The 21745-nt window shown below is 47.2% G+C and overlaps 1 protein-coding gene across 2 annotated transcripts in view; it reads right to left on the bottom strand.

Annotated features, from left to right (window-relative positions):
* The window catches only part of KCNMA1 (potassium calcium-activated channel subfamily M alpha 1), a 735999-nt gene that overhangs the window by 493975 nt on the left and 220279 nt on the right, over nucleotides 1-21745 (bottom strand). For both annotated transcript variants that reach the window (XM_061197119.1, XM_061197100.1), the window contains exon 2: nucleotides 19275-19436. In XM_061197119.1, the coding sequence (XP_061053102.1) occupies nucleotides 19275-19436 (162 nt within the window). The remainder of the gene's footprint in view (nucleotides 1-19274; nucleotides 19437-21745) is intronic.

The raw sequence follows: 21745 nt of genomic DNA, 5'->3' as shown, positions 1-21745 counted from the left end.
ATTTTCTTCAATTGTTGACTCAGAAACAACTTTAAAGGCAGGTCCTGCCTCCCCCCAGACACCTTCCTGATAGGGAGGGCTCCTAAAAAGGGTCAGAAAGCGGACTCTGAGAGCAAGGATGCTGAGCAACCCAGCTTCATGCAGCACCTCATCCGGGAGCCGAGTGCGGGAGCACAGTGGGCTTGAGTTTAATGAATTCAGACCTGTCCTGATGACACGGCACCCAACGAGGGGTTTCCTCTTTTGGATCTTTTATTTTCCTCTCTGTTTTCCTCAGAGCTGATACAAGGCTCAGGAGGAGACCCTTCTTCTAGGAAAAGTCATCTGGGGACCATCCAGAGAAGGAAAGCCGTCCATCAGGTACTCATCAGCCACCTCTGATTGAAAGCTCCCCACTGTGGGGTGATTCCTCTGCTTCTCAGAGTCAGCACCCTGCCTGCTGGAGGAGCTGTAATGAGCTGGCTCTGGAACGGCCACTGCCCCCCCCCACCCTGCTTCTGATGAGAGCTGAGCTTTCTCAGGTTCTTCCTATGGGCCAGACTCGGTTCTGAGTGCTCTACATGTATCAGCTCAGCTCACAACCCTAGGATGTAGATGTTACCGTTATTCCCATCTTACAGACGAAGCAAATGAGACCCAGTAAAGCAGCCTGTCCAAGGGTCACAAACTTTACAAACAGGAGAGACTATCCCAGACCGTGTTTAACCACGAATGCTACAGAGCAGCCCTGTCAAAAGAAATATCATACAAGCCACGTACGTAAAGTTTAAATTTTCTAGGATGCCCATTTTTTGGACACTTAACTGATTTATTTACAACTGTACCCAGATTTAAAGACAAATAATAATATTCCAAGTAGGAGAAGGAAGTTTTTAAATCGCTTTTACCCGAAGCTCACATACATTGATTTTCTTGTACATTGTGCTTTAAGACTGCAGTGTTGGCTACCATTTCCCCCCCCCGCACCTTCCTTTAGAGAGCCCTGCTTCAGGGATGCAGGTGACTCATCACAGAGACCCTGGCCTCATTCTTCGGTAGCCCTAGTCAGTCTGAGCCAGCCAGGTGGTCTCATTCTTTTGCCAGCAGTTGGTTTTAGGACCAAGCATGTGACTCCATTCTGGCTCACGAGATAAAATGGGGAGGTGTCCTGCGGGCTTTTGGAAAAATGGTCCAGACTTCTAAGAAAGAGGCCTGGAAGAGATGGTTCCTTTCCCACTGGGCATTTTTTTCTTTTTGCTTTTTTTTTTTAATATATAAAATTTTATTTATTTATTTATTTATTGTTGGCTGCGTTGGGTCTTCATTGCTGCATACGGGCTTTCTTTACTTGTGGCGAGCAGGGGCTACTCTTCGTTGCCGTGCGCGGGCTTCTCGTTGCGGTGGCTTCTCTTGTTGCAGAGCATGGGCTCTAGGCGTGCAGGTTTCAGTAGTTGTGGCACGTGTGCTCAGTAGTTGTGGCTCACGGGCTCTAGAGCGCAGGCTCAGTAGCTGTGGTGCACAGGCTTAGCTGTTCCGCGGCATGTGGGATCTTCCCGGACCAGGGCTCGAACCTGTGTCCCCTGCATTGGCAGGCGGATTCTTAACCACTGAGCCACCAGGAAAGTCCCCTTTTTGCTTTCTTTTAATTGTGGTAAAACATATAATGTAAGATTTATCATGTTAACCATTTTTAAGTAACAGTGAAGTGGCATTAAGTACATTTACACTGTTGTAAAATCATCACCCCATCCACCTAGGAGCACATTTTTTAAAAGTAAAAAGAAACAGGTGAATTTTAATAAAAGTTTATTTAACCTAGATTAGGTTCTGGTTAGATCGTCCTAAATATTATCCTTTCAAGATATAATCAATATAAAAATTATTAGTATCAGTAATATTTTGCAGTCTTCATAGTAAATTTTTGTACTAAATTTTACACTTACAGCATATCTCAATTCGGACTGCCCATATTTCAAGTGATCAATACCCACCTGGGGTTAGTGGCTCCCATGCTGGACAGCCATGTCCAGAGCTTCTCCAGCCCATGCATGCTCAGCCAGCCCATGGGCATCCCCAGGGAAGAACAACAAGCCATCCATTTATGAAAGGTACACACATCGCCATCAGCTCTCCAGGGCAGTCTGTGATTCACTGCAAGACTCTGCATGGCATCTGACTCTATTGGTTCTAGATGGGTATCTCTAAGTCTCCCCACCCCCGATCGCCATCATCATGATGACGTCAGCACAAGATCTAGGCCCTAAAGGAGAGCGTTTCCTGGTGGGGCAAATCTTGTGCCTCTGGCCAATCTACCTGTGGGTCCATCTCCAAACTGAGAGGGTGACCTCAGCAGTGAGGGTGGAGACGGCACCTACATAGCCACTTGAGCACTCCCGGGTTAAGCCAATAATAAACAAACACATGCCTGCGTGGAAATCGGGAAGTGTGTGAGCAGGATTGAGGCAAGCAGTGGTTGCCATGGAAACCAGCCAGCCTCACTCCAGACTCTACCCTGACGTCTTGATTATTCGGTGGCTGATGAAGCCCAGTGGAGAGGCATTGTCCCTGTACCTATGGAAACCTTCCAAATGGTCCCATTATGATGAAAGATTAAAGAGGGAATGGTTACATATCTGTTCTCTCCATCGTCAATCCACCTTTTGTCCTGGGTATTACCCAAAGGAGCAGAAACTAAAACCATCCTTGTCTCATAGATACATGCCTGGAGGGCATGCAAGGTGGACTAAAGGGAGGAGATGGAGCAAATGGGGAGTGTGACACAGCAGCTGTTATAATGGGTCAAAGAAGAGGTCACGGGGTCTAAACCAGGACCACGGAGGCAGAAGCATGGAGGGCAAATCCACAGGACGTGGCTACTGCTATGATGTAAGATGTCTATATCAGTTTCCCACCAAATCGTTCAAATTAGAAACAAGTCCTAGGGAGCGCTCACTGGACACTTCCCCAGCCATCCAGAGTGGCACAGGGGCAACTTGTAAAGGTGAAACATGGGGCTTTGCTAAGCAGTGCCTGGAAATGTAGGCTGAGCTCTTCCCATTTGTATGCAGCTGGTTACTGAAGCCAAGATGGCAAATTCAATCGTGACAAAGAATCCCAGCCACCTCAAAGGTGAAAGACAGCCTGGTACCTCAAACTGCAGTCCTGTCTGTTATAGTGCCCTATCAATCACCACCAAAGAATCTAAACCCAGCCTGGGCCTTACAGCTAATGGAGCTTTCTATTCCAATTCCCATCACACCAGAAGGGAAGAAGCAAGAATTGAGGAATGGGTGAGGAGTGTGGGGGTGAGTTATGGCTCAAGAACATGATTTGTCAGCCTTCTTCCAAGATCTACCAATTGTCTGAAATCCTCTATCCAGACACAGTGTTGCATGAATTCATAGAGAAGGTTCTCTTTTACATCAGAATGAAATAGATGCCAGAGAATGACATAATTGGTAGACTCGTAAAACTGGTACAGAGAACTTTGCTCTGACAAAAGCTAGAGTCTTCCTTATTGTTTATCTACCATATTTGAAGGCTTGGAATCCCATTTTCATCTTGATGGAGGCAATAAAAGCTTAGCCAACTTTTATGGCCCCCAGGACGAAGCTGAGAACTCTACCGCTGTTCCCACCCAGCAACGCTTACAGACTTTTCAATTCAAGTCAGGGCAGAAATTGCTTTTGGTCAGAGGCAAAATGTATTTATCTTTGCAAGCATAGCCATTAAGATGTGAGCACGAATACCTGAAGAGATAAAACATAAAGGGAGAAAACAGGAAGAAAAAGAAGGTGAGGCTTCTGAAGCAAGAGAGGAAATGATGACAGAACAACCCCCACCAAAAGCTTTTTACGGTGCAGGGGGAGTGGGATGTGGAGAAAGGCATCTTCAGAGATGGGGAGAATGGAACCCCGGGAGTGGGCCGAGGGGAAAGCTTTGCAGAGGGAGGATTGTGAGCAACCTGTGCTCTGTGCTAAAAGAGTTTTGAGAGTAGACCTAATAAATGGGAAAATCGTGCCTGCATTTCTGTTTGTCTGTAGGATCACTGTGGATCTGAAATCTACCCCCTCCCACTTCTCCAAACACTAAAGAAAGTCTCCAGATGGAAAACTCTGAAGTCAGGCTGCAATATGAAGAAAAAGAAAAAGAAGTCTCATCCAGGAAGCTGACAACTTTCTGCTCCTCTGAGATCTAATCTATGGAGCTAGGGTATCAAATACTAGACAGAGTCAGGAAACATGGGTTCTTGACCATTTGCTGCTTGGGACTGACTGACCATGGACAAGCCTCACTTAAATCACTCATAAAGTAAACTTTAGGGAAAATGATCGAGAACGGAGATAACTAAGGCAGAATAAGGCAGAAATAACACGGGTACTGCCACCCTCCAAGCCATTGCTCATGGCAGACATCACTAATCAATCACAGCATTCTGTAGAGCAGGAGCCCCAATTACACTGTTGCTGAGCCTTGAATCTTCAGCAAAGCATCCTCAGTAACCGCTACTGATTAATCACAATGGGCCCCGGAGATGAAACCTATTCACCATCCCTGGACTAGATCTCTTCTAATCCTTGAACACCACAGCTATAAAATGCTGCATGCCACATGTGTTCTCATTACAGATACCCTTAACTAAGGTCTGTCTCTTTCCTTTTCTCCTTGGTCTTTTTTCCAAGCCCTAGCAACCAAGGCTATGAAGAAAAACACTGGCTGGAAGGCCCTTCCGTTAAACCCATGTCTGAAGCTCCGAAAGTGACCTTGTGCATTCTTCTTGGACCTCTTTACCTTAGGTTCCCTCATTCTGCTAAAAAGCTCCTCCTGGGGCCCATGTCCCCTCTATCCTCTTAAGGATTTCATCAAGGTAGAGAATTCTGTTCCTTTTCAAATGCTTCCAGATCACTGAAGAAAAGACAGCCTGGGGAAGTTCAAAGACATTTAATTATTACCCTCAGTTCTTTTGAAAATTATTAAAGAGCCCAGAGTTAGAAATTCAGATTTCCTCCAAATCCCCGAGAACAAACATCTCTCACTTGTAAATGGCTTAATGTGTCTGTTTCATGTACACAAAATAATCTTTCAGGAAAGCAGATTGTTTTTCATGTCAGTTTTCATCTCTAAAATATACCACCTCTGGCAAAAGGACTGGGATTCAAGAGCTGACAAAATCTACAGCAGAAATAATTAACACCAGAGGCTGTGTCTAAAAGAGAGTTAAATGAAAGAGAATCGGGTTACTTATTTATTTCTGTTCTCTGTATCTGGATCTCTCCATCGTAACCCGGGGAAGAAGAATTGGATCTTTCGAGGCTGGAAGGGTGGTTTGCTGAATTGCCTCTACGAGGTTGGTCTGTCGGAGAAAACCCTGAGCCCCCAGAAGCACAGTAACTCCCTCTGGTCCAGGGAGCTATGAAAATCTGCTTCAGCACGAAACTTTCTAGGAAAAACCACCAGAAAAATCTACTTGTTTGCAAATCAGGCACACAGAAGAGGAACAATGATGTTTAGTCATTTAGCATTCAAGGAAGGGCTCAGTCCTAACTCCCAAGGATATGGACAGTCTTTGCTTAAATCATGTTCATCAAATTGGAAACACTTGAAATAGGCAGCAAATTGAGGGTTTGTTGTGGTTGTTTTTCAAGTTCATCTAAGAAGTCCACCTGAAATAAAGCTTCATTTGGGGGAGACTCTGCAACATCAAACCCACTCATACCCACAGTATTCACACCTTTGCTGTACATTTGGGGGTTAGCCTGGAAGCTCCCGCCAGCCCCCTGGGTACATTAGTTACCTTGCTCCCAAAATAAAAAAATGACTCTTACCATGGTAACGTTTCCTTGCTCCTCAACCCCTCCTGGGGGCCTCTGCCAGTCCCTATTTTAAATAAACGTGCCTCTTATGAAATGTTTACAGGTACAAAGAGATGGAGCTGCTTCTGCCCAGAAGAGGAACAGACTTTGCAGGAACTCCGAGATTTTCTCCAACAGCACTTCCATCAAAGTGATGCAAACAGCAAAGGACAGAGGCCATATCTCAACCAGGGTCGTCCCAAGCAGAGGCTGCTCAATCGGAAAGAAGGCTCTTCAAAGTCGATTCTGGTGCCAGTGCGGTTACCAAGTCAAAATGTGATCCCCTCAGAGGTTTCTGACTATCTGAAGATGGCTCAAGGAGGGGCATCCAAGACTGATATGATTTAAAAGAAGCCAACTTCTCCAGGGAGGAACTGGCCCTGTAGGATGTGACCCCTCCTCCCAAGGCATCCTTCCTCCTGCCCAACTCCATGGTCACAGGCCCTGCTCCTGCTGCCAGATGCTTCCCTTCTCTGCATATGGAGATACACCTGGAAAGGAGTCCAGGAGGAAAAGAATCACAGGAGACAAATGACAGGCAGAGGCCTAATGACACAGGGAGAGTTTATGTTTTTATTTTAAATGAAACGCAAAGCCAGGGGAGGGCCAGGCAGGATCGGTCCTTGACTATTTCCTGCATCTCTCCAGTTGCTCTGGCAGCTGAGAAAGGACTATTCTTTCTCCTTTTGCAGCTCTCCCAGTGCCTAGCACATTGCCAAGTGCATCACAGGTCTGAGATAGACCCTCGCTGCCTTTGCTGACTGAAGGACAGTAGAGGGAATGAGAAAACATAGAAACATTTTGGACTCAAGGGAACAGACTATTGCTACTCCCTCATTTTATCCACAGACACATCAAAACCTTAAAAGGGAACGGACTTGTCCAAGGTCACCAGAAATGTCATGACAGAGCCCAGATTAAGAACACAGTTTTCTGGGACTTCCCTGGTGGCGCTGTGGTTAAGAAGCCGCCTGCCAATGCAGGGGACATGGGTTCAATCCCTGATCCGGGAAGATCCCACATGCTGTGGAGCAGCTAAGCCCGTGATCCACAACTACTGAGCCTACGCTCTAGAGCCCATGAGCCACAACTACTGAGCCCGCGTGCCACAACTACTGAAGCCTGTGCGCCTACAGCCCATGCTCCGCAACAGAAGAAGCCACCGCAATGAGAAGCCTGCGCACCGCAATGAAGAGTAGCCCCCGCTCACCGCAACTAGAGAGAGCCCACACGTAGCAACGAAGACCCAACACAGCCAAAAAATAAAAATTAAAAAAATTAATTAAAAAAAAATTATATAAAAAAAAAAAGAACACAGTTTTCTGCTGGTCACAGTTCCTCAGATGAAAGGAAGTGATGGTCACCTCTGCTCTCATATCCCAAATTAATCTCGAACACCATCACCAATCCCCAAGGCCCAGATTGACACACTGCGTGAAGCTAGGTGAGTAAACTCTTTTCCTTCTTTCTGATGATCTAAGCTCTCTTCCTGCAGAGGTCGAAGGTGGCCAAGAAACCAAACCGCCCGCCTCATGGCAGCTTCCCCGGGAGCCCAGGCAGGGGTCTGTGGGATTAAGCAGCCCCTGAAATCAGCCGCTCCCCTTCACAGGAAGTTATGTGTCACCCCCGGGGCATAAGCCCAGGCAGAAGGTTCTGTGAGTGCCCGGCTAGTAGAGTTAACTCCAGATAGATCTCGCATGCACAGAAGAATGGTCTGGCCCCCTCCCAATGGGATTCCACACCCCTCGCCCTCCTGTGCAAGTTGGGGCCCAGAGGCTAACACACCCAGCAGCCTCATGTGGCCGCCAGGGAGCCGGCAGACTCTGCCCTGTGAAATGCCCCTTTCTTGTCATTTGGCCTCCGTTTCAAGCTATTTTTAGTGTAAGCAAAGCCAAAATTTGAGGGAGGCTGATGTGGGAACAGGGCCTTGTCTTCCTCTCTCCTTTTCAATGAGCAGCTCCCTGTTTCCCTTAGGACAGCTGCTTCCTCAACAGCCACCAAGAAATAAAGGGGAAAAAAAAATGCTGAAAAGAGAAAAATGGGGAAAAGATCAAAATTCAGCCTCTTCACTAAAGCAGTCTGGGAAGGTGATGGTTTCTCAACCCTTCAGATTAATTCTCTGGATCCTGGCTTCTCTACAGGTACAAGAAACCAGTATGCCCAGTCCATTTACTGTCCTGATTAACCCACCTCCAACAAACAAACAAGGAAGGCCCAGAGGTCTGCTTGCCCCGGAAGAAGGCACGTACAGTTTACAGGTAACCCGGATGGCCTCAGGAAAGACCTGTGTCCCCAGAGGCTTGTGAAGCAGGAACCAAGCTTCCACTCAGGCCCCTGGTCCCTCAGCTTTGTTGCGCCTTCCATGTCAGCACGGGGCCAATTTTATGAACTACAATTAATTAGATGAGCAGAAAGATAGCCCTGGTGCTTAAGAGGCCTGGGTGCATTTGAGTTTTCAAGTGCCCTAATTTCCTAAAGAAAGACAGAGAAGCAAATGTCCTGTCCTAGTTCTCTCATTACTCAAACACACGGGAACATTTTCTGCAATAAAATTTTTAGGGCAAATGGTGGATTTCTGTTGTTGTCATTCTTCTCAAGTAGTTGTTTTTTTTGGAAGAAGCCTCATTCTGTACCCAGACCCTAAAAATGAGGCTTTTAGTGTACGAATTTGGGGTGTTTGGGGCCTGGAGGCACGAGTCAGTCTGCCTCCTCCTAAACATGGCCTAGTAAATAAACTTGGAAGCATCAGCTCGCCTGTGGTCCCAAGTGTGACTTTCCAAGCACATGCTTCCCGGCAATGACAATGGCTGGTAACTCTGTCATCGTCATCATCATCTCTATTTTTGAGTCTCCCTGTTAAACAAACTTCTTCACAGCTGAAGCGGAGGCTCCAAGGAGAGTCTCAGTCCACAAGGATATTTTCCTGACAAATAGGGGCTGCTAAACCATCAGCGTTCCCCGAAGGCCCCGGGGGAAAAGCTAGGTGAGAAAAGTGTCCCAGCCCAAGATGGTGGGCTCCAAATACAGGTGTTCCGTTTCCTACAAAGCCTCCAGGGGGCGCCAGCTTTTACTGCTGGGAGACGGGGAGGGAAGGGGGAGGGAAGGAGTGGGGAAGGGGGGGAGGGAGGGAGTGGGGGGGAGGGAGGGAGTGGGGGACGGGGGAGGGAGGAAGGAAGGGAGTTAGCTTAACATTAGTCATATAATGTTAAACTCAGGTCGCTTGTGTCCAGTAGCAGGAAGACACAGGATATATGATCAGGATTAGAAGACCTGGGCCCCCAGGCCTGTCCAAGGATGGATGGAGAGGTCACAGACTCTGATTTATCACCAGACTACTTCAAAAACCTTGCCACTCAGAAGCACTGTAGCAAAATGCAATGTAACATTTTCACTTTCAACACTTGGGATGATTTCACTTTACAGATTTCACTAGAAGAACCAATATGTGTCCAGTGACTTCAATAGCGTCTGACACCTCGCACGTGCTCCAGGAATGTCTGAAGAAACGGATGAATGGCTCGGAGGAGATGCCTGGCATGTACAGTAGAACCTGTGTCCTTATCTTCTGGTGACTTAACACACTTCCTTGCATCCTTCCAACGGATTTGTGGTTGCTGCCTGCCAAAATGGGCATTAAAGACATCTCCCCACATCAGAGGGTGCTGACGTGCCCTCTGAAACCAGCCCTGTGTTTGTCAGTCTCACGCCATATCCAGGGATGACTGGATACAGGAACCACAGTGAGTACACTTGACCCTCTTTCCACAAGATTCATCTGTCATACTGCCAGGGTGTTTCCTGTGACACACGTGCCTACAATGTACAGCTCCCAGGGAAAGCGCAGCCAGCCTTCTGGCCCCGCCAGCTCAGGACAGCTATATAAAGTGAGAATTTCCTGGCTGACTGGACGATGATGAGTCAGGCTGGTATGAGCCAGCTTCAGAAACGACAGAGCCTGAATTGTGTGCATGGACCAAACATCATCAGCTAGCTGGACCCAAACCTGGATCCTGGGATACTCAGACCTGCCTAGGATACTCAGACCCCTTTCAGATGGCCATGCCCAGAGGTAGCTCAGCACTCTGAGACGACATCTGAGGTTTGGTGAGGTCTAAGGGCTGCTCCATCCCTGTCACAGGAAAGGGTTTATCCTCCACTCCCTACCCCTGTGTGTCTCCATACCAGCATGTTTCCTCCATGACATGGTGACTAGGCTCACTCAATAATAACAAAAATAACAATAGCAAATGTTTATTAAGCACTAACCACGTAATAGGCACTATTCTGAACATTTTACGTATGTTGATGAATCAAATCCTCCTAACAACATTAAGAGGCAGGAACTATTATTATGCTCACTGAACAGATGAGGAAACTGAGGCACCAAAATGAAGCAACTAGCCCAGAGGAAAACCCCTACAGAGTGGTAGAGCTGAGATTCAGCAGAATGACTGTAGAAGCTGGGTTCCTAACTGCCCTGCAGTACCACACATAGCAGCCCTCCACGGGCCAAGGCATCCCTTCCCAAGGATGCACGTCCCAGGGAGAGAGGAAAAGCAGGAGCTGGCGATTTGGGGATGCTAAGTGCTCCATCTATCCTTCTTGTTGGTTCCAATCAAATGAGACACCAGGCCAGATGGAGAGCAAAAGAGAGTAAAAGCCCCAATTCAGATGATGCTGGATCAGCCATGGGCAGGACTCTTATCTCCCAACCCAGACAGAGAAGCTGAAACAGAGTGAACAGAGACAAGGGAAAGCCCTGAGCGTCCTGCCTTATTTATCGGGCATCCACTGACTGGGTGCTACATTCAGTTCTGTGTGCCAGGGAACACCAGTGAAGTTATGTGGATTGGATGGATGGATGGATGAGTGGCCATAGATGGATAAGCAGACAAATAGATGAGACAGAAGAACAAAACAGACACCCACTCCCAGCAAAATCCCCAGAGGAGAGAAGCGGCAGCAGCGCAAGTATGGGGTTGACCAAAAAGTTCGTTCGGGTTTTTCCGTAAGGTGTTACGGAAAAACCCGAACGAACTTTCTGGCCAACCCAATGCTTGCCACCAGAGGCCGTGGGAGCCAGGGATGAACAGCCGGGACGAAGCAAGCTGCTCCTGCGCCAGGAGGTTCTTCCTCTCTCCAGAACTCTGCGAGGACTGACTTCTGAAACTCTCCTTCACTCTCACGGCGGGAGGCTAGAGGAGCCAACCCACCAGCTAGTAAAATTAACAGCTGCTCTTGACAGAAGATGCTGGAGAGGCTGGCACATAGAGCATAGGGCCTGCAGACCGGAAGCACAGTCCGGCAGCTGGCATGGCTGAGGCACCCTGGCCTGCAGGTCTGGATCAGGGGTGTCTTCCATGGTAGGGACTAGACGCTGGGCTACCGGGCGGGGCCTGGGGGACACTGACTGCAGGGGATGCAGGCAGGTGGAGGGGGAGACAGAAAGTGACCCTGCTAGAGAATTCCCAGACACATTCCACTGACCTTGGGAAGGGGAAATTCTTATGCTGAGCCAGCTGGCATAAGAATTGGGGGGCCACCTGGCTCTGGCCTCTGTGTCCCCATCTCTACCGTATCATTTAGTTGAGCTTGTGGAAGTAAATGTAGAGGGACTCCGTAAGAAGGGGCTAGATGGTACATTTTATCCACTGCCTTGAATCATGGGAACAAGTCCTGTTGGCCACTTACAGTGGCCAGTCACAGACCAGAAGGGGAACTTGATGATCTGGTTTGGGAGTTGCCAAGTGCCTTCTGTTTCAGGACCAAACAGTGACTATTTTGGGGTGGCATATTTTGGACTCTGTGGATACTACTCAATTCTGCTGCTGTAGAGTGCATTGCAAAAGCAGCCATGGACAATATGTAAATGAAAGCATGGCTGCGGCCCAATAAAACTTTGTTTATGAACACTGAAATTTGATTTCATATAATTTTCACATGTCAGAGAACATGCTTCTTTAGATTTCTTTTAAAAACCATTTAAAAATGTAAAAACCATCCTGAGCTTGTGAGCTGTACAATACAGGCAGTGAGCCAGATTTGGCCCATGGGTTACAGTTTGACAATCCCTGGGCTGGTTAAATGTTTCCCAAAGTGTGTGCTTTGTGATGCCCACAGATGTTTCATGGGGAAAGGGTTCCGTGGTAAAACAGGAGTGGGAAATGCTGGGCCAAAGTCTTTCTGCTTTCTTACTACAGGACTTCTTCGAGCCTCACACGCTGATACACATTGGACAATCTCAAAAAGGGGATGAGAAACGAAGTCTGTTCAACTTCCAGGTAAGCATTTTTATTCTGGAGCATCTCTGACATCTTAGTTTTCTGTATAACCTAACTAAAGCCATGAGGATGAAGTCTGACCAATCGTCAGCAACGGCGCCACCAAACGAGATCCTGCCTCTCTTTGACCATCTCCAGTGACAGGCAGCTCACTACCTACCATGGGTTCCGGCTGAATTCAAGTGACTTCTCTGACTCATTTTCTCACCCCATGATGCTGGGTCCCAGGTAACAAATCTAGTGCAATCTAGTGCACCTTTCATCAAAGACAAACTTTCATGTTTAATAATATAAATAAAGCATACCTTCTTTGAATTACTGATTCATACCCCAAATATAAACTCTATTTATGCACAGGATAAAATAAAGAGCCATTATTAAGTCCTGGGAGGGGGTGGATTACCACTCTGTTCCTTTAAAAGAAGCCTCACTTAGGAGAGTTAAAATAAACTCAAACAAGATCTCAATTTATTCCCAACTGCACATAAAGCAGGATCTACCTGTTCACTATGGGGGCATTCTTAGTAAAAATACAGGCCCATGCAACCTATGATCTTTCTGCTACATAGGGCATCATCTGCAGGGGTGAGGAAGAGAGAGTGAGATGGAAATGTGAGGTGTGTGTGAATTTGCAACCAGGCACCACTGAAAACAAAAGGTAGAGGATGCTAATGAGAACTGTCACCAGCACCATGAGGCACCTAAAGAGAGAAACGAAGTCAATGATGTCACCTGTGTGATTAAGCTGTGCCCATGTGCCCTCCATTTTGTTCAACTTGTCCAATTTCAGGTGCAAACAGCACAGCGGTGAACATATCTGTTTAACTCTGTTAAACGAATAGGATTATTTCTCTTTGAAAGGCGTACTTGTTACTTATTTTTTTGGGGGGCCCTAGGAGATAAGGATAGAATGGTCCAGGCTATGCATACTATGTTAATATAAAACGCCACACATGCAGTATATTTAGGAAGATAAAGGGAAAGACTGGCATTTTTCTTCCTCATTTCAACAAATCATCCCCCAGACAGTAAAGCAAGTAGCATATATTTTCAGCTCATGGATTAGATGTGTATGTTTCCTGGAGCAATATTTAAATGTAGTAGCATGGGAATATGAGGAAAATAAGCAAAAAAGAGTCATTCTAAAGGCTCTATCTTTGCTCAAGGAGCTGACAGCTATATTGGCAAGACCAGTCTTTGAAGTGAGCACAAAAGACTGAATCTGTACAGGGGCTGAGCAGCTACACAGCCCAGCCATTTATAGACTTTGCTTACACCTGGAGGTGAGGTCATGCTTGTCCACAATACATAGTTTTTTTAAGGAGACAGTCACTCTGAGATTAATGTGGAAATTAATACGAATATTCAGAAACAAGGTGCTAATGGAGATGGTATGAGTGTGTGTGTGCCTATATTTATCTGTATGTATCTGTATGTCCATAAATTTCCCCATTATAAATGGGTTCTCTGGTAGTATCACTCTTGTACTATATTGTCTTAGGAAATCACTTCCTAAAAATTTTCTTTCAATTTCTGCCTCACAGTTTCTTAGTTTATAAAATAAGGAGTTGAACTAGACCAAGAATCAGTAAACTATGGCCCATGAAACAAATCTGGCCCACCACTTGCTTTTATAAATAAAGTTTTATTGAAACACAGTCACACCCATGTATTCTCTGCGCTGCTTTCAAACTACAATGGCAGAGTGAAATAGTTGTGACAGAGTCTCTATGGCCTGCAAAGCCTAAAATACTTACTATCTGGCCCATTACAGAAAAACTTAACCCTGAACTAGAGTATCTCTAATATTAATTTTGGCCTATGATTCTGTAAAGTACAACCAAACAATACAAAAGCCCACTCTGTGCTTCTTACCCTTTTTATTTATATATCCAGGCATAAGTCGCTTTACTGCACTTCCCAGATACTGTGTTTTTTGTTTTTGTTTGTTTGTTTTTATAAATTGAAGGTCTGTGGCAACCCCGCCTCAAGCAAGTCTATAGGGGCCATTTTTCCAATAGCATTTGCTCACTTCATGCCTTTGTGTCACATTTTGGTAATTCTCACAATATTTCAAACTTTTTCATCATTTCTTATGATGACCTGTGATCAGTGATCTTTTGATGTTAGTAAATGACTCGCTCAAGGCTCAGATGATGATTAGCATTTTTTAGTAATAAAGTATTTTTTAATTAAGGTATGTACAGTGTTTTTTTAAAACATAATGCTACTGCACAGTTAACAGACACCAGTACAGTGTAAACATAATTTTTATTTGCACCAGGAAACCAAGAAATTCGTATGACTTGCTCTATTGCGATACTCGCTTTATTGCAGTGGTCTGGAACTGAGCCTGCAATATCTCCGAGGTCTGCCTATACTGCCTTACTCTTAGAAAGATTTCATTCAGCTCACAAAACTCTATGGAGCATATAACCACACACGTGTAAAGTTCAAACAGGAGGCAAAAGGGTAAGGAGAGAATACACTTGAAGACGAAGCCGGGAGGCTGTGAATACATAGAAGGCAAACCCTGAGATGCTGTGTATTTTCAATGGGCCACAAACTTGGCTCCCAGCAGCCACTACAGAAAAAGGGCCAGGATCCCTTTCCCAATTTAGATTGCTCACTGGAGGTTCACCAGGAGGACCACAGCATTCCTGGCACGAAGAACTTACCCACGTCTGTGCATAAGCAGATAACGTGAGATGTAGTGAACAAAGTCCCCAGCAACACCCAAACAGCTGGGAGGCATCTCAATGGCATTTACTGCAACACTGAAATGTCCCTCATTGTGGACCAACTCCAAATCCCAAAGTGGAAATGATCATCGTTTGGTATATTCCCAAATTTTGAATTAAGCACACACCAACTTTATAATCAGAAAATAATAAATATTTTTACTTTTACAAAACGATAAGGGAAGCAGTAATCCTTGACAGTTTGGGGGTGCACTTTGAAACAGAATCCCTCAGCCATCGCTCCAAGAGAAGGCCCTATGCAGTCTTGCTGTTTTTGTAAAGCTAAGCCTGAGTGCCAAGGAGAGAGACAAGACAAAGACAGGCTATTCTGCGAACTGGTCAAGGAATGTTTCTCACTTTGATGATGAAGCTCCAAGTGTTAACTATTAGAAGCACCTGCAAATGGTGACTCGCATTTGTCATTGTTTACACTGAGCTCTACAACTTTTTATCTAGTTTATCAACGTAAATAATTCACACCCTGGATCTCTGGTGCTCACTGCCCCATGCCCAGTGCCTGGAATAGTGCCTGGTGCAGGTGAGAAATAAGTGCTTCCTGAATGAATGATGTGCTCATCTGAGAGATCCTGGACAACCAGTGAATCTACTGATATGCTGAGGTTGTCTTGGCAAATCCTTCCCCAGCTGGGCCTTACCCACCATGCCCTGGTTTCGAAACTCTCACCTGTGACAGTGAGACAGGTGAGAAAGGGGCCCAGATGTGGAGGGCCCAAGCTCCTGAGCTGGGCGCCAAGGAAAACACATTAAACATTGAAAAGGGAAACTGCACAGCTGGTGTCTAGTCTCGCTTGAGTCCCATTGTTGCAAGGATAAACACTGGGGCAGTTCAGGACAAACACAGCTTTGAGTTCTGAACAGGCAGAGCTACTTTCCCTTGAGCATGGAGCCTGCAATATGAAATCTGTTCCTTGCTCAGAGCAAGGACCTGCCTTGTCTAAAGGAAAGGCCTGTTCTGAAGGTACCACCTGAACTCTGAGCTGCCTGCTCTCTGGGCAGTGGGACTGCTCCATCCTGAGTGCACCAGAGCAGCCCAGGCAGCATTTTCTCCAAGGAGACCTTCGGAGAGCAGCTAGCCTCATGGGCAGTCCCAGGCAAGGAGGCCTGGGTGCACCATGCTTTCCACGCAAATGTTAAAACAATCAGGTCAAGCAGCCTCAGGACCTAATTGGCTCAGAGACAGTAATGTCAAAATGTCATAGCCAAAGCAAGAGCTGACAGTGGCTTCAAAAAGAAGGTATCATCTTCAAACGGGAAGTAACGACACGGGAAGAGCACTGGACGGGGAGTCCGGAGGCCTGCAGGTACTAGCCTGGTTCTGTCACTTCACTGCCCTTCCTAGGCCTCGGTTTTCTCAACTGTAAAATGGACATGAATTCATTGATAAGACTGGCTTTGCGGCTTCCTCGTCATGAACCCCTACAACACAACAGCAAAATGGGAGATATGCAACGAATACAACATGGTCCTTGCCCTCAACCTGATTATAATGTATAGGGCTTAGCGCAGTGCCTGGCTCCCAAGATGCTCTTAATAATGTCGTTGTCAGCAGTAGTATCCAGGTGGCTGCTGGGTGCACATGGCCTGTGGCTTCTACTTCCAAATATCACACACATCACCTACCTGCCTCCACTGCGTGCTGCTAGTTCAGGCCTTGCCTCACGGGGTCCACTGCAGCAATCCTCTCCTGTTGTGTCCTGACCCAGGAGCTCACTGTCCCAACCGTCCTAGCATCCCTGAGCTCCTGCTTCACCAATTTAGTCTCTACTTGCCCATTTGTGCTTCTCTCGGCACAATCACCAATCATGATGCCCCTCCCTCAAAATCTCCTTTTCCTGCAAAATTCAGTCCAAAGTCTTTAGCTCGGCATTTCAAGACCTGACTAGCTGTCTCCAGCCCACTTTCCCAGTCTCACTGCCCCTCAGGTGCCTCTGTGTTGGCAGCCCAGGCCTCATTCCCACAGCACACCATGCACTTGCTCTTTTCCTGCTGCTCCCTCACTGTGGAATCACTTCCTCTCCTTTGACTTTCAGGATCCTAACCCATGTTGCCAAGCTCAACTCAAATGCCTTCTGTTTTATTAGGTGTTCTTCTCAGCTTCTGGCCTGCTAAGTAGTCCCTTGTTTTCAAGCTCGGCTATGTTTTTATTTTTGATGTCTCTATCATCAAGTGTGCTCGGTTCATCTTGAAATGGAAGTTTCAGCTCAAAGGCTTTCCCCCCCATGAAGCCCTGTGAAGGCTTTCTTGACCCCCTTCTTCCCCACACTCAGCCTCCCCACCACACACTCACACGCAATGTGTGTACTCAGAGCATTTCTCCTCCAGACATTCCTTCAATAGCTTCCATCCACGGTGCAATGGAATCAGGATCATTCCTTGTTTTTCACGGGGATGAAAAAACACCTAGCCCAGGGTTGGTGTTCAGTATCTCTTAGATGATGTTGATGAAGGTAATCAGAATGGTCCTCGGTGGCCACAGGGAAGCACCAGGCATCACATGTGTACAACCAGTCTGCTGTTTCCCATCCATCACCACCATACATATAGAACGCACTGCCTCTATTTCATCCCATGTGAATGCCCAGACCCAGAATTCAACCTCCTTAAGTTTTCCACACAGAATCCACTCACACACAAGTATGAAAAAGCAACAGGGACTTCACAGAAGACTCTGGAGGGGAGATGAGGGTGGTGGTCACACAGCACAGCCCACGACTAGCCACCTTCAATTCCTCATGAAGACACTCAGGGCTGCCCAGTCTCTCGTGGGTCCCACCGACCCAGACTGTCCCCCTCCGTCTTCCTCCACACAGCAACTGGCCTCACCATTTTCTCTCTCCTCCTTTCCAAAATCCCAGCTTTAAGTTGCTCTGCTTTCTATTTTGCCACCAGTTAACATCAGCCAGGGCTTCAAAACCAGATTCTTCAGAAGGCTCAGCTCCCAGTGGTCCCTCAGTTAACAGAGCCCTGTTCTCCTTGAAGGCTCTTTGGCCACCACCTTTGTGACTCAAGCATGACATTCAGTGACTTACTCCTTCCCTCAAGAGGTTTGTGAGATATTTATCCCAAACATAATGTAGAGTTCCCCCCAAGAAGGATTCTGATGGGTGAAATTTCACCATCTCCCAACATCTATGGTCACCTTCTACTGAGTTTTTGCCATGAAACATCAAGAGTGATGGCATCTATCTTCCAGCTTCCCTGCCTGATCTCTGATTCCCCCAACCATCTGGACACCCCCATTCATTCTACCTCTGAGCCAAATGACTCGTGACCGTGCCCCAGCATCAGGTCCAGGAAGGGCAGCCCATACAAAACAGCTTCCAGAATCACGACAAGTTATTTGGAATGCAACATCCTTCTCAGGGAAACTCTTGACTCTGATCAGACTCAAGAAAGCTGGTGGACAGGGCTACCCAGGGACGGAGCCCACCGACGGCAGGAGCCTGGCCTGACCCGGGTGACCGACTCATGCCTGTTCGCCCACAACTTTCCCAGTCTTTGCACCAAAAGAACCATGCCCCAGGCCCCCCAGGTAAATAGGGATGGTTGGTCACTACAGGCTTGTCCCACCCACAATCCTTGCCAAGAAGCAGGAGCTCAGGAGGGCCCGTCAGTGAAGCCAAGCTCCACACAAGCAGATCAGAGAGAATGCGGGAAATAAACAGAGGAGGGGCAGGATGAGCCTGGGCTGCAGGTGGGGCTAGGAGACAGCCTCCTTAGAAGTAAGGTCACAGGAGCAACGCTCCAAGCACGGGGCCAGTAGTCTCAGGTGGGCTGCCAACGAGTTTCACCACCAGCATGATGGAGGATTTCTACCAGGAGCAGGATCCTGATGACACAGGGCAGGAGATTAGAAAACTATGGCGGCCAGAGAACAACAGTAACATTCCCAGAAGGCCACCAAACACACACACACACACACACACACACACACACACACATACATACACACGCGCGCACGCGCGCGCACGCTCACTCAGAGCTCCCTGGATTCCGGCATTTATGGAGCCTCTGCAGAATTCTGAGCACAAGTTTCTTTGACCCTTTCTCCTCTCCAAGACTGTCAAGCTGTGTGCACGTGTGTGTCTGTGTGTGCACTGCGTGTGTGCACGTGCACACCTATTCTGCTAGCAGAGGAAATGCTCTACATCCTCTCCAACAGACCCTCTCTGCCCCAAACACTGGTCCACTCTGCAAATGCCCCACAAATCACTGGCTCAGCTGAGCACAAAGACCCCAGCCTCTCCTCCATGACCACATGTAAGCACTCGCCCTTCACCCCCACCTCCCAATAGCCAATGGCCTGGAGAAAACCCAGCGAAACATCACATCCCCATAAACAGAGAGATCACGGACCAGATAGCAGACTTCCTCGTGTGAGGAGGGAGCTGGGGACTCACCAGGACTCTGCCGGTCAGCGTCTGGGCAGATATCATCACCCCTGCCCAGTCTTTCACGGAGGTCATCCAGCCGACCTCGGCTGCCACCGCCTCCTCTTTTTCGTCCACTGGCTTGAGAGTGCCGTCTGCCTGGCTTGAGCCATTGTTAATCTTCTGGGCCTCCTGGCAACAGAGAGAACAAGGGTTGAGACGTAGCCACCAAGTGGATTTAAAAAACACAACCTACCCAAAAGAATCAAAGCTAGACGAGACCCCGCTGAGGTGGGCACTGGCTTGAAGGTACAGGGGTTGGGAAGAAGGGACGGATTATGGCTTTGATTGTTTTTTTTAATCTTTTTAAAAAGGATCTTTCCTTTGTTTCCTCTTAAAATATCTTTGTGAAAGAAAGAAGAATAAAATTATTCTCTTCTTATTTTAAAGAAAAAAGTCATAAAACTCAGGAGGGAAACCATCCTGTCTAGAGTCACGGAGTGGCTAGACAGGAAGTGAGGTCAGCATTCTGTGATCTCCACCTGCCCAGCCTTCATACCCTTCTCACAGATGCACCCTACTTTCCTAAAAAAAAATCCCCGTCTCCTCATCTCAGTCTGTGTGGTTCAAAAGGGACTGAAGGTCCACTGTCTCCAGGAATGGAGACTGGTCAATCAGACCAGTCCATCCCTCTGGCAACAGCAATTGGGCCAAGGATGGTTATGTGATCCCATGCCAACCCAGTATGACTCAAGCCTGGGACTTTTGCTGGAAAGAATAAGAAAGGTAATCCTTCCCTGAGAATGAAGCCACCACAAAGGAAACTAGGAGAAGTGGCAGAATACTGATGTCATCATTTTGAACACCTGGATCCAGCTGTGCCTGAAATCCACACAAGACCTTTTTAGTTACAGGAGGAAATAAATTCCCCTTTGTAGCTAAAAATGTGCTTGAGGATCAAGGCTGACTTCATCAGATAACTGAGCCCCACATGGGGTCCTAAACTGTACACTTCTGCGTGCACTGTGCCCTCTGCCTAGAATACTCTTCTCCCACGGAGGGTCATGGCTTACTCCCTCACCTCTCTCAAATCTTTGCTCAAATATCACCTTTTCAATACTTCTTCTCTGGTTACCCTTTTAAAATTCCAACTGTCTTCTGACAGCACTGCCTTTCTGCTTTGTTTTTCTCCAAAGCACTTAAAAGTTCTAACACACTCCATAATTCTCTTACTTATTTCATTTACAGTCTGCCTCCCCCAACTGCTGAAACCTGAGTGCCTAAAAGAGAGTCTAGTATATGGTTGGCTCAATAAATATAAAAGAAGGAATAAAAAGGGTTATGAATGTCAGCCCCTCACCGACTATAGAGCCTGGGCTTAGGGGTTGCCAAATAAAATACAGGAAACCCAGCAAAATTTGAACTTCAAATAAACAACAAATACTTTTTCAGTAGAAGTATGTCCCAAATATTGCATGGGACATACTTATACTAAAAACACATTCATTGTCTAAAATTTAAATGTAACTGGGCCCCCTACTCAAATAACCACTAAGATTATTTTTGCAGACACAGATGTTTAAAAAGATGCCAGCAAAATTACGTTCATCATTTAAAATGCTAGAATTAATTAACAAAACAAACTGACCCTGGGGATCATTGTGAATTGGAGTGAGGAGGAAAATCCAGAGGCAGAGGTGAAAATCTTTATCTGCAGTGAGTGGGGGTGGGCCAGAATGAGGAAAGGAGAGCTGGGAGGCACTGAGTGAGTCGTCCTCCTGGGGACTTGTCGGCAGGCAGGAAGCTGCTCCTCATGCCTGGTTCTCCCCCCGCCAGCCACCCCGACTCAGGGACGCTGGGCAAACAGATGGAGCATCAGTAACACCGGGCGCTCATGTTTAATTTCCAAGTGTACTGGGCCCCCCAGCGCTGGAAGAGTCCAAAAGGAGGCCTGGGGCAGGGGCACAGGGTGGGCGTATTTGGGGGCCGCCTGCCGACATCTGTGGAGCCAGCTGCCCAAGCCACCTAAGGCCAGTCCCAATGACCTGTTAGGGCCCCGAGTCTCAGCCACGTGGAGACTGCACAGGTGGGTGTCTGGAAGAGACAGAGACCCTGCTGCGTGGCACCCTTTAGTAACTGAAGGTGTAGATGCAGGTCTCCTGCCCCTCCCTTGTAAGATGGGGACGATATTGCCTGCCCCATAGGTGCTGGCCGGATTAGATAGTGTCCAACGGCACACAGTACACGTTTCATGAATTAGTCTCACCACCTCCCTCTTCTCCTGGAAGCACAGACACTCTAGCGGTGGTTCTCAAACTTCAGCAGCGTCAGAACCACCTGGAGGACTCGTGAAAACACAGAGTGCTGGGCCCCACTTCCAAACCCCCGTTTCTACCAAGTTCCCAGGGAATGCTGCAGCTGCTGCCCTGGGAATCCCAGTTTGAGCACCACTGCTTGTAATCATTCTGACCTGACTCGGTCGTCACTGCCCTGATGTGAAA

This window comes from Eubalaena glacialis, chromosome 1 (assembly GCF_028564815.1).
Source record: "Eubalaena glacialis isolate mEubGla1 chromosome 1, mEubGla1.1.hap2.+ XY, whole genome shotgun sequence".
Classification (NCBI taxonomy): Eukaryota; Metazoa; Chordata; class Mammalia; order Artiodactyla; family Balaenidae; genus Eubalaena; species Eubalaena glacialis.
Note: the sequence above shows the minus strand (reverse complement) of the source record. Positions and strands in the feature narration are given on the sequence as shown.